Source organism: Thunnus thynnus, chromosome 6 (assembly GCF_963924715.1).
Source record: "Thunnus thynnus chromosome 6, fThuThy2.1, whole genome shotgun sequence".
Lineage (NCBI taxonomy): Eukaryota > Metazoa > Chordata > Actinopteri > Scombriformes > Scombridae > Thunnus > Thunnus thynnus.
This window is the reverse complement of record NC_089522.1, coordinates 329,712-346,305: the sequence shown is the minus strand read 5'-3', so window position 1 is coordinate 346,305 and position 16,594 is coordinate 329,712. Positions and strand designations below refer to the sequence as shown.

General features: G+C 40.7%; 1 protein-coding gene across 8 annotated transcripts in view; it reads right to left on the bottom strand.

Annotated features, from left to right (window-relative positions):
* vps13d (vacuolar protein sorting 13 homolog D) overlaps window positions 1-14,723 on the bottom strand; it is a 65,678-nt gene extending 50,955 nt beyond the window's left edge. For 4 of the 8 annotated variants that reach the window (XM_067591156.1, XM_067591161.1, XM_067591162.1 and 1 more), the window contains exons 1-13: window positions 14,162-14,721; window positions 13,145-13,345; window positions 11,021-11,098; window positions 8,920-9,110; window positions 7,806-7,886; window positions 7,541-7,657; window positions 4,531-4,635; window positions 3,775-3,945; window positions 2,401-2,501; window positions 1,761-1,929; window positions 1,141-1,242; window positions 641-833; window positions 192-374 (exon numbers count right to left, since the gene is read on the bottom strand). In XM_067591156.1, coding sequence (XP_067447257.1) covers window positions 192-374; window positions 641-833; window positions 1,141-1,242; window positions 1,761-1,929; window positions 2,401-2,501; window positions 3,775-3,945; window positions 4,531-4,635; window positions 7,541-7,657; window positions 7,806-7,886; window positions 8,920-9,110; window positions 11,021-11,098; window positions 13,145-13,241 — 1,588 coding nt within the window. In that variant the 5' untranslated portion in view covers window positions 13,242-13,345; window positions 14,162-14,721. The other 4 variants (XM_067591157.1, XM_067591159.1, XM_067591163.1 and 1 more) reach the window with 4 other exon arrangements.
* Between the last annotated feature and the right edge of the window lie 1,871 nt (window positions 14,724-16,594).

Sequence of the window (16,594 nt, the reverse complement as noted above, 5' to 3'; positions counted from 1 at the left end):
TGCCCAATAACAGAATGTAAAATTAGGAAGCAGTTGATCACCATAACATCTTAGTCGCTGTAGAACACAAAACTGAATTATTGGCCTTTAACCTTTCCAAATTAAGTTGCAACATAATGAATACATTTCTTTAAAATCATTCAAAAGGAGGAAGACACTGGAACATGTCTTCATACACTGCTATTACGTACCTGAAAACTCCAACTGGATGACCCCACTCTCATGCAGTGTCTCCCCCCTCCGATCCTGGTGGAAGAGAGTGACTCCACCCTTCTCCAGTAAGAACTCTAGCCGGGCAAATAGGTGATCTCGCCTGGTGAACGTGTTCAGAGTGTGAGAGTCCTCCAACGGGTCGAACAAGTCTTCTGTCTCTGCTGGAGAAGCATTACATCATCAGAGTCAGCAGTCATTGGGGGTCCAAGCAGCTGTATCGATGTTATACTATCTGTTTTGCATGTCCCTATATGAATAAGATTTCAACCACCATTTATTATAGTTGTGCCTTATTTCACCTATTTTAGCAATTAGTTAATTTAATAGAATATCACTTAATGGCAGCTTCTGCCAGAGCTTATAAAGGAACCAAACTCAGGATGAAGACAGATGCTAAATGTTGTCCAAACAGGAGTCAGTCTCTCACCCAGAATGTCCCAGGAGGACGGACTGGGAAGGAGCTCCTCAGGGACCCTATCTGGGTCCTGGGAATCTCCATACCAGCCGCCCCAGCCTGGGAACCAAGACTGCAGGTACTGGATCATTCCAGAGCTCCCGCTCTTGGGGATGGATGTGGTGGGTGAACAGGGCTGGGGGTCGCTGCTGGGCTCTCGCACATTCTGGGAGAGGAGACAGATAGAGAACACAGGCTGAAACTATAACACATTTAGGAGATTAGTGAAATTTTAAGGATCATTGTGAGAAGTAATTCTTGTGTCATTTTCCTTCCTGGCCTCTGCTTCTTTGGGACCCACACAGACCATTAAGGTGTTGAAAATTCTGTTTTAAGATGCCTGATGAAGGTCACTTGACCAAAATGTAGCTACTTAATGAATTTAAGTGCTGACAGTGTGCAGGAGTCAAGTCTTTGTTTGGAAATTCTGTTTTAAGCACTGTTGACTACCTGTATGAGTCATCTACTCTCACCTCTGCAATCTCTTCCTGCTTTCGAAACCAGTCGTGGACAATTTCTCTCAGACTCTGCAGCTCCTCCAACGTCTGCTCCTCTTCCACTCGCTCCAGCTCACTCTAGTTGACAAAGACAAATGTGAAGAACAGTTCAGTAATGTGTGTTTGCGAGTGTGTGGAAGTACATCATCTCAAAATACCACACTGACCACCTCATAAGTGCTTTACAGCATCTGAAATAAAACTAAGGCTAATGTTTCTTCATCAGTTAATCAATTAATTATTTAGTCTACAGAATGGCGAGAATTGTGAAAAACGGTCATCACAGTGATAGTTTTCTTACATTTGAGAAGCTGGAACTAGAGGGTATTGGCATTTTTCCCCTGCATTATAAAAATGCAAGGGGCTGCATTAGTCCTGGAAGTCTAGTTGGAGTAACACATTATTGTATTTAAAGGTTTATCAGACAGCAGAACCACAAAAAGAGAAAAAAGAACCTGGTTGAACTTTATTGCCGGATAAGCCTGTGTTGGCACCCCCACTGTCTCAACACACTGCTCCCATTCAAATGAATGAGAGGGCTGCAGTTTTTCATGCAGAGCTAATGCCAGTCTGAACACGGACTTATAGTGTAGTACCTCCTCCTGAGGACTCAGTGGGACTCCTTTGAGCCCTCTGAAGTAGAGGCTGGTGTAGGTCTGAGCGTCTCGGGCCCGCTGCAACGCAAAGTCCCAGCTGCCCCGCCGCCGCTGCTCCCTGATCTCACTCAGGTTGGCCTCGATGGCAAACATCCACCACTGCCGGCAGCTGAGGAAAACAATGTTACAGGCTTATATCTCATCCAGTTTGCACATGTAGGAAACCTAACTAGCTGGTTTGGTCCCACAATAGACAAAATAAGATATTAAGGTTGCATGATGTATTAGTGACTGATAAAGTTCTGATGATTTCCTGATAAAATGCTGTGGGTGCAACCAGACTTTTACTTTTACTCCAGTGACTCATACAACCGCAGTAAATTAACTGTAGATTAATAGAAATCATTAGTGATGGTGACTGTCATGATTTTTTTCTTTATCCAACATAAAAGCATGATGATGTATTTTAATTATCCTGCTCATGCTTGTGTTTCTTGTCCGACTTATTTTGGTGATCATCATTATCATCATGTTCCAAGGCCTCAGATATAACCTTGAAGAGTACAATGCAGTGGACAAAACTATAAAGATAAGACTCAAGTTGTAATAAACATGAATTATCCTGTATGTCTGAACTTACTTCCCAGTAACAGGGACTTTGGGTCTCCACTTTCGGTACAGCATCTCCCTCTCCCGGCGGTCCAACTCTTTGAGGAACGCTGTGATCTGTTGGTACTGGACCTAAGTCACACACACACACACACACACACACACACACACACACATTCATTTTACAACTTTTTACAACATTTCATCTCCAGACTCTGTGACAATCTGTGACTCAATTTGGTAAAATTTGAACAAACACTTTGGTTTTTAGAGTTAATTGAAAATGCAAATTTAGAAAACAAAATAGAGTGATGGACTTCATAACTGACCACTGGTTGTAAAGTCTCTTCACTCATCACAAGATGTGTTTTAAGTGTCTACAACCTTCCATTCTGACAATTCTGTTTTCAGTGTTGTATTTAGCCATACAACATTTTGATCAATCAAAACCAAATATCTCCTGACTGGGACATGAACACAGATGTCATGTTCATTTCAGGAAAAAAAAAAAAACAACACAGTCAATTATGAGATATAAACATTTTTTATAAGTTTTGGCTGGAATGTCCCGAGACTGCATAGTGAAGCTTAAAGAAGAAGCTTAGAGCTTGCATCTGAACACGTGCACTAATAGCTTAAACCACTTTGATTTATGAGCACTAATGTGAAATGGACCTTAACAACACAACTTGGAGTATTTTATATGGATACTCCAGTACACTATGGAGCATCCATATAAAAAGGAAACACTGTGCGGCTTGATCAAGACTTTTCATGTTTGAAAATTCGTAAAGATTAAATCAAATCTGAAAGCTGTGAAAATCACGCAACCAGCGAGGGCAGGTTTCCTACTGTGATATCATCATCATCAACTTGTGAGGTTCAGAAGTTATCGGCAAAAAAGTAAAAACGTTAATTATAGCGGCATCATGAGATCAGATGATGGATTTTGGTTGCCTGAGTAACGGGTAACTTTCTGAACATGTCTGCCAGGTTTGGTTGCTGCAGGTTTGGCAGTTTCAGAGATGACTGGTTGGCTGCAGTCATCTCTGACAGCAGGCAGGACGGCGGCAGTGCAGCTCACTACAGCTACCGTCCGCTGTGAGACTGTAGTGGAAACACATTTCATCACAGGTTGGCTTGGCACAGCGAGGCTACAGCAGACCAAACCAGCCCAATGGAAAAACCCTTTATAACTCAAGTCCGCCAGGTAGACTACGGCTGGAGCACACACACTCAATTCACTCAATGCAAGACGTTTGATTGACTCTGGAACATTTGAGGTGGTCCATCACGTTCAGTCAGTCATTCATATATCACATCATAATGGTTTTTCTTTGCAGATGCCTGCAGTGTCAGAAAGAAGCTAAAGAGAGATTGTGATATGATCAGGGTCCATACAGACCTGTGACAGGCGTAAGGACATGGGTTCCAGCTGAACTTGGCCTTCGATCCTCGGGGTGTGTCGGGACCTCAGAGGCTCCTTGGAGGTGTTTCTTCTGAGCAGTACGGAGGCACACACTGGTTCAAAGATGTACTGATGCTCCCGGCTCTGCATGCACTGGGTCATCGCATCCTGCACATTCACAAAACAACCAAACAACTTATATGGAACATTGTCTTTTATAAAGTAAAATGTATTTAGCACCACAAAGTGCTTCACAATAAAAGACAAAAAAGAAAAAAAGAAAGACATGCTATAAAAATAATGAATAAAATAGATATATAAATAAACTCACCCCAGACATTAAGGACATGATTATATCTAATATGATTTTGCAAACATCACAGAACAGTATTGAAGACTTTTGCTGACTGAAGGCTCCACAGGTCTGACAGTGATTCAGTATTCATGATCACACCGTTCACTGCTAACATCACTCTACAAGGTCAATGAAATGTACTAAACCAACATTATGACTCTCTAACCGATCTAATTTAAGTCACATCTGTAGATCTATTCCCTTCAGATAAGCGGTTGCCTGGCAACAAATCACTATCATTTAGCGCTGTGAGCTGTATTGAGTGCTTCAAGTTTGTACAGCGTCAGTCTGGTTAAGTATAACACAAGATAAACCTTGAAATGAAAAAGCCAGGATGTGGTTAAGGATTAACCTCTGATACTGTGTGTCCAGAGACTGTTGACGTCTGAATGTCTCACCTGGATCTGGTTTACTGGGAGTTTTCCCAGCATTTCACACTCTGTGTCCCAGTAGACACTGAAGTCTTCAATCTCCAGCTGCTTCTGCCGGAGGAGCTTCTGGACCTGCAAATATAAAAAGGAAATACTTGTTAGGCTCAAATCCAACCAAAAGTAAAGCCTCCAGAAGGAGAAGAAGGCTAACGTTAGCTGGGAGGCTAGCAGAGGCTAGCTCTGTTAAAGAGCGGCTGAGATTGACACTAAAATGAGAATTGCTGGTCCACCTTAAAAGTCAGTCCACCTTAAGTGAGCCTGGTCAAGTTAAGCTAACACGTTGTTGCTAACTTCAGGGCTAACTCCTTTCGATAGATGAGTATTTTCTTTGTCTTGAGGAGCTGCAGCTTTTATGAACTGACACACAGTCTGTACTGTACATTTACTACCAGACTGACAACTTACTGCTAAACTTCTCCTCTGCTCGCGTTTAATAACCGTAGAGTAGCTAAACACTGTCAGCTATGCAGGAACCCACCTGTTAACAGACTGCATCCTTCTTCACGTCTGACAGGATTTACTGGTCCACATATAGTCGTGATTTTCATAAGTTTGGCAGAAAATTCCGCAGATTTTTCTTTGTTGTGCCGTTTTGGGGCCGCTTTGATATTTTCGTTTCATTTTGTAAGTGTCTCTGACAGCGGTGGCGGTGACGTCACTGAGCTGTATTGATTTGAATTTCCCGCCTCATGTATTAATTGGACCAAAAATCCCTGACGTATCAAACAAAGAAAACTATGGACCAGAAAAGTTTTTATTTTATTTTAAACATTTGTTTTATTTTTATGTTCAAAATACAGATAATATCATGCTACGCTACGTTGCGGTAAAAAAAAGAAAAAGAAAAAAGATAGTTGTTTCACAGGCGGGGGCTGCGGGGGTACCACCACCCACTGGAGCTCCTGAACTCAAGTCTTCCTCAATTCTTCCTTCATATATTGTCTTTCTTGATCATACTTAGTATAATCTATGCTTGCATGTGTAATAGTCTCCTCAGCCAGCTGGAAAAAATATGTACATAATTCAGCATCGGAAATATCGGCATATTGGATATCAGCAAAAAATCCAATATCAAGCATCCCTAATAATAATAATGTGTGTCTCTGCAAGAAGAGCAGAACATTCACTGACATTCACACACGTCAGTGCAAACACACTCAGATACGCAGTCACAGATACCGCAGCGCTTTCTCACACACACACTTAACGATGATTGCATACTCATGTTGTAGCTTCATGTTAATCCACTGACAGGCTCCACTTCACCTCACAATAAAAACAACCTGGCAGCTGATTATACTTGATAATATCAGCTGATTTACATGTTAAAACACTGAAAATCAGTTTTATTTCTGACTTCTCTTTCTTGTTCTCACGTCTAGTTCATTTTTACTCGTACTCATACCTGTCAATTTATATTATTATATTTTTTTTATTTATCTTTTTTGCGAGTTACCTGCAGGTACCAGACCTGCTGCAGGACTCGGCCTCACACACCCAGGACATCAATGTCAGTGCAGATCATACAGGAACGTAGAAACCAAAGAGAACAAACAGTCTGAGACTGACACAGTTCAACAGTCTGAAGGATGAAATGAAACCAGTACTGCCGTAAAACAGGTGGAGCAAATCAAACTCTCAGACATGAACTATGAGCAGAGAAACACTTCCTGTCAACCTGGAGGAGAAGCTGCTTAAGATGGAAGCAACACAGCAGCATCCTCAAAGTCAGACTAGAGAACCAGAACCAGAACCAAAGCCCACTCTCCCCAGTCCCCCACAGACTGGTCCCAGCAGCCAGAGATTGAATGAACTGACAGTATAAACAGATACAGTATCAATCACCCACATTCATCATAGATCACTGTAAAACTATCTTTCTATCAGCTTGTTGTTAAATCATCTGACAGGTCAGGACTCCTGCACAGATACAAGTGATTTCCTACGTTAAAGGGAACCTTTGGTATTTTCATCCTGGACCTCATTGTCCCATCTTATTGTGTCTCAGAGACTAATGAGGACAACTATTAATAAACTGGTCCAGTACTGAGCGAGGCTGCTTCAACAGGCAGCAGAGAAACAGGCGGTGATTTCATCTGACGGAGCAGCAACAACCCTTCAATGTTCCTTCACTAAGAGTGTTTGTAGTTGACAGGATGAGATTATTATTATTATTATAAGTGTCTAAAACATAGAAAGGACCAAACATAGAAATAACTTTATGTTTCACTTGATCCCGTCTGTTTGTTAATGAGTCTCAATAACAGTTTGAACACAATAACAAACAGACGGGATCAAGTGAAACATGAAATAAAGGTTTTATTTCTATGTTTGGTCCTTTCTAGAATGATTTTAGACACTTACATTACAAGACATTATGTTGCTGGTGACAGACTCATATCTAGTGTAGAAGAGTCCAGATACACAACTCTCTGAAGCAGGAAGTTCAGCTGGTTAGTGTTGTCATTAGTATTATTATTATTGTTGTTGTTGTCAATTACATGTATTGTTTATTATGATAAATAAAAATATATGTGGCTGCTGGTTAACTACAGTCTCTTCTGTATTCAACATGAAACTACATCAGACAACCAGTATAACAACAACAACAACAACAACAACAGAATAACATTTAATAACTCTTGGATGATCAGACCTATAAGTCAGGATCGTGTCACAGTTCATGGTGTCAGTTTATTGACCTGTTTCTTGGAGCTCCTACTGTAAATCCACCAGGAAGTTTACTGTCAGTACTTTGAACTATAATAAACAGAAGTAATGACCAGTTCATAAAACCCTCAGTTTGCTATTAATAAGTGTTAATATGTAACAAGCAGCTGTTACTCAACATCATTAATAACATAAAACACTTTTCCAAATCATTTTCACACAGTCATCAAATAGTTAAATAATACAGCTCAGATATAGAAGTGAAGCTTTCTACAACAACTAAATCATGAGGTGTCATGTGACTTACTGCCTCTTTGGAGGGGTTCTGAGCAGAGACGTTGTTGATGCACACTCCGAAGGAAAAAGGTTTCTCTGGGTTGGAGAAGTCATCCTCAAATCTCAGGTGCACATCTTGGATATTCAGCTGCAGACAACAGCCAGAAACAGTTTGTTACTGAGGATGTGACAGTAACATCTAGTCAGTTACTGCTCAGCAGCATGGAAACATGCCGTCTGGTGCTTCTGAAGATATTTATCTTATGCTTCAGATACCACATACAGTCCCAGCTTACCTCGATGTTCTCCACGATCCTGGTGACCACTGAGGCAGTGACAGAGTACCAGTAAGACTCTCCTCTCTGTTCACACTCACTCTGGAGGAAGAACAGCAAACACACATCAACATACACGCACATACAGTATTTACACTGTCAACAACAAAAAACTATGAAGACAAATATTATAAAAGCAGAATTTAATTTAGAGTCAGTCCAGGAAGTGAAGCTCCATTAAGATGTGTCTCTTCTCTCTGTTGTCTGATACCGCTGCTCTCCGCAGATTTAATGTAAGACCTTTTTAAAAATCTGTGTTGCGAGTATCTTTTTTTACTGGACTTCCCAAAAAAATCTATTTCAGACAAACTTCAACAACAAAAGAGAGAAGATCATCTATTTCAGCATCTTTCTCGTCTCTTTTGTTCCTGAATGGTTCATCATGTGGTCTCCTGTCTCTGTCTGGCTGTGATCTTAATGTACAGAAGACATCACATGTTTCTTCTTATGGATCAAAACTGTGGAGCAACTGAACAGAAACATCTTCAGACCTTCTGTTTTCATGCTGCTTCCAGGTGTTGAAATCATTACTGAGTCTGAAATATTTCATTCTGTTCATTTTATTGAAGTTTATACAGTTTCATTTGATTTTATTGTTTCTTTACTAACTTTTGTTTAAATGTTTTTTGTGCAACTTTGTGTAAAGTAATGAGCTGCATCTCATGTATGGAAGCTGATATACAAATAAAGCTTATCATTACTATGATTATAATAATTAAAGTATTATTTTATTCTTCATTCAAGTTGATTGAAGAAGCTGACACTGGAGCACAGTGACTGGATGTTTGTGTAGCTGCAGCAGTGACTGGATGTTTGCTGCAGGTCTGACTGTAGTTTATAGACCCACAACGACAATATTCATCTGTGAATCCAGTTGAAGTCTTTTTGATGCCTTTTTAAAATGCTTTTTAAGACTTTTAGGAGCTGCAGATATGACACATCATCTATAACATGTATCAATGTGAGGCTGTGATGCTTATTAGAGATCAGAGAAGGTATTTTGTTTTTCTTTGATGTTCAGCATTAGTTGGACAAACAGAAAGCACATTTTAACGTGTGATGTTGATCTTCCTACTTTGAATTTGTCCTCTAGAGCCCTGAGGAGGCGTTTTTTGCGCTCTCTCTCCTCCTCTCTCTCCTTCTCCCCGTCGTACTCCTGCAGCTGAGCAGGACCGATGATCAGGTTGAGCTGGGACATGGAGATGACCCAGGGGTCACTGTGAGGTCGGTAGAACGGGATCTGGAGGGTAATCTTTCCGATGAAGCCTGGTGAAAGACCACATGACGTCACATTAAAGAAAACAAACAAGAAGGATCTGACAACACTGACACTTCATCTACGTCATGTCCAACTAAACACTGCAGAAGACCAGACTGATGAGTTCAGACTGTGAGAGTACACTAGTAGTACTAGTAGTAGTAGTAGTAGTAGTAGTAGTAGTAGTAGTAGTAGTAGTAGTAGTAGTAGTAGTAGTACTAGTAGTAGTAGTACTAGTAGTAGTACTAGTAGTAGTAGTAGTCTGCTTTCAATAATATAGAAATACTTTTCATTTCAGAAGTTCTCTGTTGGACACCAGATGTTTCCTCCTTCACTGTCACACTGTGTGAGTTGAATACTGGACCGTGATTGGCTCCAAACGAGTTGTGATGTCACAAAATGACACTTATATGTAAACACTTTAAACTTCAAGCCTGCAGCAGATGAATGTGAAGATTGTGGAGACTCTTTCTATGTGATCATGTCATCAACACATGGAGACAAAAGAATATAATACGAGCTGAACCACCGCTGCTGACAAGATAAACAACCTCTGGTAATATCAATGTTGACGAGCGAACAGACACTTTATTTCAATTGAATCGTCTCTTCTTACTAATTTCTTTGTCATTAAATAATATAAAGGTGATGTAAAAGTGTCAGATTTGGCTGATCTGATGAAGAACTGACAGAAGCTCCAGAGCAGCTGAACATGGAGGAGCATTTAGCAGCTGAAGAGATCAAAGCAGAGCTGAGAGGATCTTCATTATATTATTATTATATTATTATTCAGAACATGATCACATCAGGATGACATCACACCGAGCCGTGCCTCATCACTAAAAATATCACTCTGCCATTTCCATGGCAACAAACCGGCAGCCTAAAATATCAATACAAACTTGATACAAAGTTTGATTTCTCTGGTGGACTTCGAGAGGATGAGAAGAACACAAAACCAGAAGAGACCAGAGATATGTGACGTTATCAGATGAAGAGCTCAGTCACTAAGTCCTGGTCCACTTGTTGGGCTGTCAAATGTTTTCAGGAACATCTGGAAACACTAAGCAAGCTGTGGATTTTACAACTATTATAATAACCAGGGTCAGTACTACTCCATTAACATCTACGTCAGGTGGAGAACTTTATTAACGACCCTCCTCAGAGAGCAGGTCAGGACAGAAGACTCTGAGAAAACTTACACTACCATCTTTCATGATACAATGAGATTCAACAGGTGGGTTCATCAAAGAGGCTGAAAGACCTCAGCTGACATCACGCTGACATCACGCTGACATCACGCTGACATCACGCTGACATCAGTCAGACTCTCTTCTATCTGCACTGGCTGCTCAGACATGCATGATGAAGACTGAAGTATGCTGCTCCGCCATCTTTACAGTATGTCAATAAACAGGAAAATCCTGACTGGTTTATCATGATGGATCCTTTGACATATTCTCAACACACTGAAGCTGAAGAAGACATTTTATTATGCAAGCACCAAAGCAGCCTGTTGTTCTAACATGGTTACTGCCAGCGCTGCCTTGTAGTTACATCATGTTACGTATTAATTGACATATATGGAGTATCTGTAAGACCACATACAAACAAACAGTGCACAGCTCCTAAAGAGTCGTTACTAGCAGACACTTCTGTTCTCTTCACGCTGTCACAGGCTCCTCGTTACAATTAGACACAGACAAGAACTATTTTCTCAATCAGCTGCTTGTTACTGTGACGTCAACGAGATGAACTCAGCACAGTCCTCTCCTTCATACTCTGCTTTATGTATCTTCTATTTTCAACACAATGTGAGACAGTAAATATACTGGTGTCAACCCTACAAACACATCCTCTACTCCACCGTTTTAGTTCAGTTTAACCTTTGTGAGGTCATGTGATCAGTGTGTCTCACCTGCTTTGACTTCAAACGGCAGGTCAAACTCTCGGAGGGCATCTTTCCTCAGAGGGAGGTTCTCCAGCTCCACTGCACCTGAGGAACCACAAGGATCAGACAAACGCTGTTTAGCAAACTGGAGCTGTCTCACTTTCCCAGTTAGTGCTGATGATTGGAGAGAAATACACACTCAAATGTCTCAGATGTTAATCTACTATCACACTGAACGCTGACTGACTGCACCGCATTAACAGAATGAACTTGAACGTCTCATTTCATTGGGTGACTGTATGTGTTAGTGTGTCTCCTGCTGTGTTCAGGTCTCTTGTAGATGAGACTGTGAACTCAGAAAGACCACCTGATTAAACATGAAACATTTCAAACACACCCTAGTGTTTTAGGGTAACCAGGTTAACCAGGGTAACTTGATCAAAGAGCGTCTGTACCGAATGGTTGGGGACAAACAGACGCACCGTTACACACCTGATGATGTTTGTGACGTCCTGCTCAGATATTTCCTCTTTCTATTTTTACACAAAAAGATCAAAATGATCTATGAAATGCTCCGAGCACATCATCCATCTTTAGAGGATGAACGTTTCCATTTTGGACTCTGATCTTTCCAGGAACAATATATAATATAAATATATATATCACAGGATATAAATATCACAACACTGACTGACTGTAGCCTCAGTTTGTGCCTGTCACTGAGATGCTGGTAGCATCAGCGAGCTCGATGAGAGACAGCAGAGAACTGTGGTTACAAAGATTTATTCTTTTCTGTGGCAGTGAACACAACACACGACCCCACTGATACCTAACTGCTCTATTCAGAGCTTCAGATATTCAGGCTGATGACGGTAACTTTAACATGATAAACAGCAGGGAACTTCCCACACACACACACACACACACACACACACACACACACACACACACTGTTGTAGAGCCGCTAACAGGTAACACACAGAAACTCTCACAAACAGTCATGAAAGTGCTTCTAGTCAGTGGACACGGAGAGTCTGACGACAGCTCGTGGCTGGTCATTTGTCTCGTATTTCTTCTTCATTGTCACCTATACTTGCCGTTCATGTGACGGTCAGCAGTCTGTTCAGTGACTCTATAAGGAGGCGGAGGGTCGTGGTAGAGCAGCTTAATCAATTCTGATTAGTCTCATGTTTTAAAAACAGTGTATCGATGCTTGGTGCCAGTATATCAATAACATCTCACAAGCAGTAATATCACAAAATATCACAATATCAATGTCTTGGTCCACACCTGATAGGTTCACAATGTTTCCAGTGTGTTAAACCAGCAGTCAGGTGTCTGTAATCATTCCTCCTGTTCATACTGGATATTAAAAGATCCTTCAAATGTGCTTTAATGGAAGTGATGGAGGATAAAATCCACAGTGTGTCCACACAGTCATTTAAAAGTCTGTGTGAAGCTTCTATTCAACTTCATCAGTCTGAGTTAGTCATATCAAGTGGATATCTGACACATTTACAGTCTTTTTAGCATCAAATTCCCTCTTTGTGTTTCCTCGGACAGTGTTTCCCTGTTGAGCTGCAGGTGGAAGTATAGTAACAAAAAGAGGAACTTTGGCACTAAAAAGACTGTAACGTTGAAAGATATCTACTTGATTTGACTCATTTGGACGCTGAAGCTTCATATTAGCTTCAGATAAACTTTTAAATCCATTTTGCACAGAAGGAGGACTGTGGATTTTGTAAGTTCATTATGAAGGGATCTTCTAATGGTCAGTATGAACAGGAGGAATGATTACAGCAAGAAAAACAGGTTTAATGTTCATTTGGGCTCCTGACTGCTGGTTTGACTGAATATCGTCTTAAGAAAGACTTTAGAAATTGTGAACTCGTCCTTTAAGTCTTAACATACAGTATTCAAATCAATTTGCAAAGACTCTCACAGTGATAAGATATAGTTTGGACTTTATAAAATGTATCTGCAACTGCATTAATACTGTGATGGACTCCTTTAGTTTCAGCAAGCTGATTTTCATACAGCAGAAGAGGAGGAGGAGGAAGAGGAGGAATTCAAACATTCAAACATCTAAAACATACAAATGAACCATCAATAACTGTAAGTGACCATGAAAACAGAAGCTTGTGTGATTACCTTTCAGCAGGGCAATGGAGAGCTGGTCTGTGTTCAGGTTGCTGACATATTTTCCCAGGTACGTGTTCAGCACCCAGGCAACCAGGCCCTCCAACATCCTGACGGCTCGGGGATGATGAGAGCTACCCCGAGGTGTGGGAGGAAACTGTGACCACCAAAAGCACCACCCTCACGGTCGAAGCCCTCACAAGTGTTCAATGTCTAATACACACAGGACACAAATAATATGACAAATTACAGGATTATATGTGTTCTGTTCTCCATCTATTTAATAAAGTGGTTTCATAAACTGACCAAACGTCTGTCCTCATCAGACCAAATACAATCTGTTCTCTGATATGGAAGAGACATAATCTGCCACTATGTTTTAATGTGTTTTTGCTAACAGCCACTTGTGAACACTCTGTACAGGTAACTTCAATTACTCTTCAAGTATAGTTTGTCTACAGGTAAGAAGACATCAAGCCAAATAAAACCCGGCATTTACAGATTAGTTCACACCGCTCACTACCGCCTTCCTGTGATATCGCGCTGTAGAGATTATAATCCCGGTCCCAGGGCTGATTTAGGACTCGGAAGAGATTTCAGTTTCGATTCATAAATTACACGCCTTTAACACAATAACGTTAAACAAGGCCATATTTACTTGGAGGGTTTTGTGGAGTTTGTGTGGCGGAAGTTGAAAGTTCAAGGATCACGTTATTTCTAAACGTGTAATGTTGCTTTCAAGAACCAGACAACTAACGTTAATCACCGTAAATGAGCAACAATCAGCTCAGACCAGACTGAAGCTGCCGGACGGATAACTGTTACCACTGCAGTTATTTACAGTATTAAGGGAGTGACGGTGTCTTATCACAGTCCATGGCTTACCTAAGGTTGCCTTCACTTATCCGACGTTGGCAGGGTGACAGTAACTTTAGACACTCAACAGGAGTTAGCCGTTAGCAAAGCAGCATCCTAACATGACCTGACCACAGCTACCTTTATCTGAAAACAGCAGTGTTACTGACTCACCGCCAAAGACAACAGTTGAAACTCTTCGTCGACTTATCGACGCAGCTTTGCTGAGCCCATGTTGATGTCAAACTAACACCGCTGTCAGGAGGCGGTCATGTCTTGTCACAACCACCCAGGACAGGACTACATGACCTGCAGGACGTTACCGTGAACTGTCAGCCAGTTTTCCGACATTCACTAACGGTAACGGACATGAGAGCTCAACTAGGACAAAGTGAAAATGACCAGGAACGTATTAAAAGCTGGCACCGTCAGCGGGCAACTACTAACTCAGCGTGGCTGTGGTGACGGACAGGGCAAGGTTGTGATCCTACTTAGCTACCACTTAGCTAGAACTAGCATCCGAAGGTGGAGTGCTCATAGCCAAAAACAGCCAGCTGGCGGTAAAACAAACTCAAAGGCAACACTAACCGCGTCCGTTTTCATAGAAAACACAGTTTATCCTCCCTGAAGAAAGGGATTATTGTTGTATTTCAAGTCTGCAGAGTTTTGCGTCGCTGCATCGTAAATAAACACACTTCCTATTAGCGTTGAACTTCCAACAACACACACTTCCTGTCACGTGACGAAAACAAACCCTTCCTCTCGTGTTGCGTTCAGGTGAAACCGGGAAAACGGGAAGCTTTGCATTAAATCGTGAATTGAAATGCTCTGTTGTGAACTTTTACCGTCTAAAAGCTGCGTTGGCGCGGTTGACTATACCAGCTGAAAACATGGCAAGGTCTACTGTTGATATTAGCAAAACTTGAAGTAGGGTTGCATAGTAGGCCTATTTTATAGTGTCACTTGTCCATCAGACATGTTTTCTAAGCTACGGCAGTGAGCAGCATTCTCTGGTGTTTGTACTATATGTGTCGTTGGCTTAAATCTGTTGAGAATAGTACCTTCTATTTGGTACTTAGTTAGCATCTGATGATCTCTTGCACTTGAACGGGCACAGGACAAAAGACAGAGACCTCAAACACAACATGAGCAGCTCTCCAGCAGGTGAAGTTCGTGTTTCCTCCGCAGGGAGGCGCAGTGAGACAGAAGGTCAGTGTGTTCACCTGCTGTCTTTGGGTTTAACTCAGGTGTCTTACTTTTAACCGGGATAAATCGTCATGGTAACTTATACTGAACAGCTTACCTGCTCCGGAGCAGGTTTTTTTCTTAATTGACATATAAAAACAATTATAAGTTATTCTACCATAAACTGATGATATACTGCATATACACAAAATATTCATCTTACAGAAGAAAAGTAGGAAACAATAAACAAACTCTGGCTAGGGAGAGTTACAGTTTTACAAAGATTTTAAACAAAAAACATGTATTAATAGTTTTTACAGCCTTAAATTAGAAGAAAATCAAATTAAAGGAGCCTACTGTTTGACTTCCTTTGTGAAAACCAAGAAGTTTGACATTTTACCTGTAAATGTGCTTTTATGAATATTTGTAATTTATAGCTGCAAATTCAACATAGAACTATCTTCTAATATTCCAAACTGCACATGTTTCCAAAATAATATAAAATGTTCATCAATATGGCTGTTGATAAAGACACCTGTTATTCCAAAAGGACAGCACCAAAATAAGCGAACAGCAGTCTCAGCATAACTACAACAAAATGTACAACTAATATCAATATCTTTTTATTATTATTATTTTGTAAAACATAGCAGGGTAAAGTCAATCACTAAGTTTGAAAGAAAAACCTCCTTAATTTTGTTTGTTGTCAGATACTGATTAGATAAGAGCCAGGCCTGTTTCTATGTCAGGTTACTCACAAAGCATCATTAAGTAGTGTGATGAAGTGGTTTTTAAAGAGTGATCACATGGATTTATTGTTATTACAGGGATGCAAAGAAAAACAAGTTTCCCTCATAAGACGAGACAAGATACAGCATCGCCAGGCTGTTATTGTAAATAAGAAACTGTTCATAATGACTTGCCGGGTAAAATAAAGCTTAAATAAGATAAATTGTAGTATCCAAAGCCTGTTAACTTCAGGGGGTCAGATCACAACCTGTCAACAGCCAATCACATCACTGGAAAAAAAAAAAGAATCATCATTCTTACAGGATCCTGACAAGGACAAAAGTCCTGAGTTTACAATAAATCACAAGTAAAACAGAGCAATATATATTTTTATATGCCAGTAGAATCATTTTATTGTTGCAGACTTCTGTTTCCACTGTCACATCCTGCCAGGACATTAATGTATGTTTGGACTCACTGTGTTTTTGTTCTTTTGAATTCCTTGATTGTCATTGTTCATCAGACTTTTTCTGTTTTGAGTCGGACTTTTTGAGGGACTTTCTGTCATTTGGGTTTCCTTTGTTGGTTGGACTGTGCTTGTTGTGTTTTTGTTTTTCTGGTTTGCCTGTGTTTTCTCCTCCTGTTTTCATGTACTCCTCCTCACACCTGCCATGCATTTACCCTCGTTAGCCC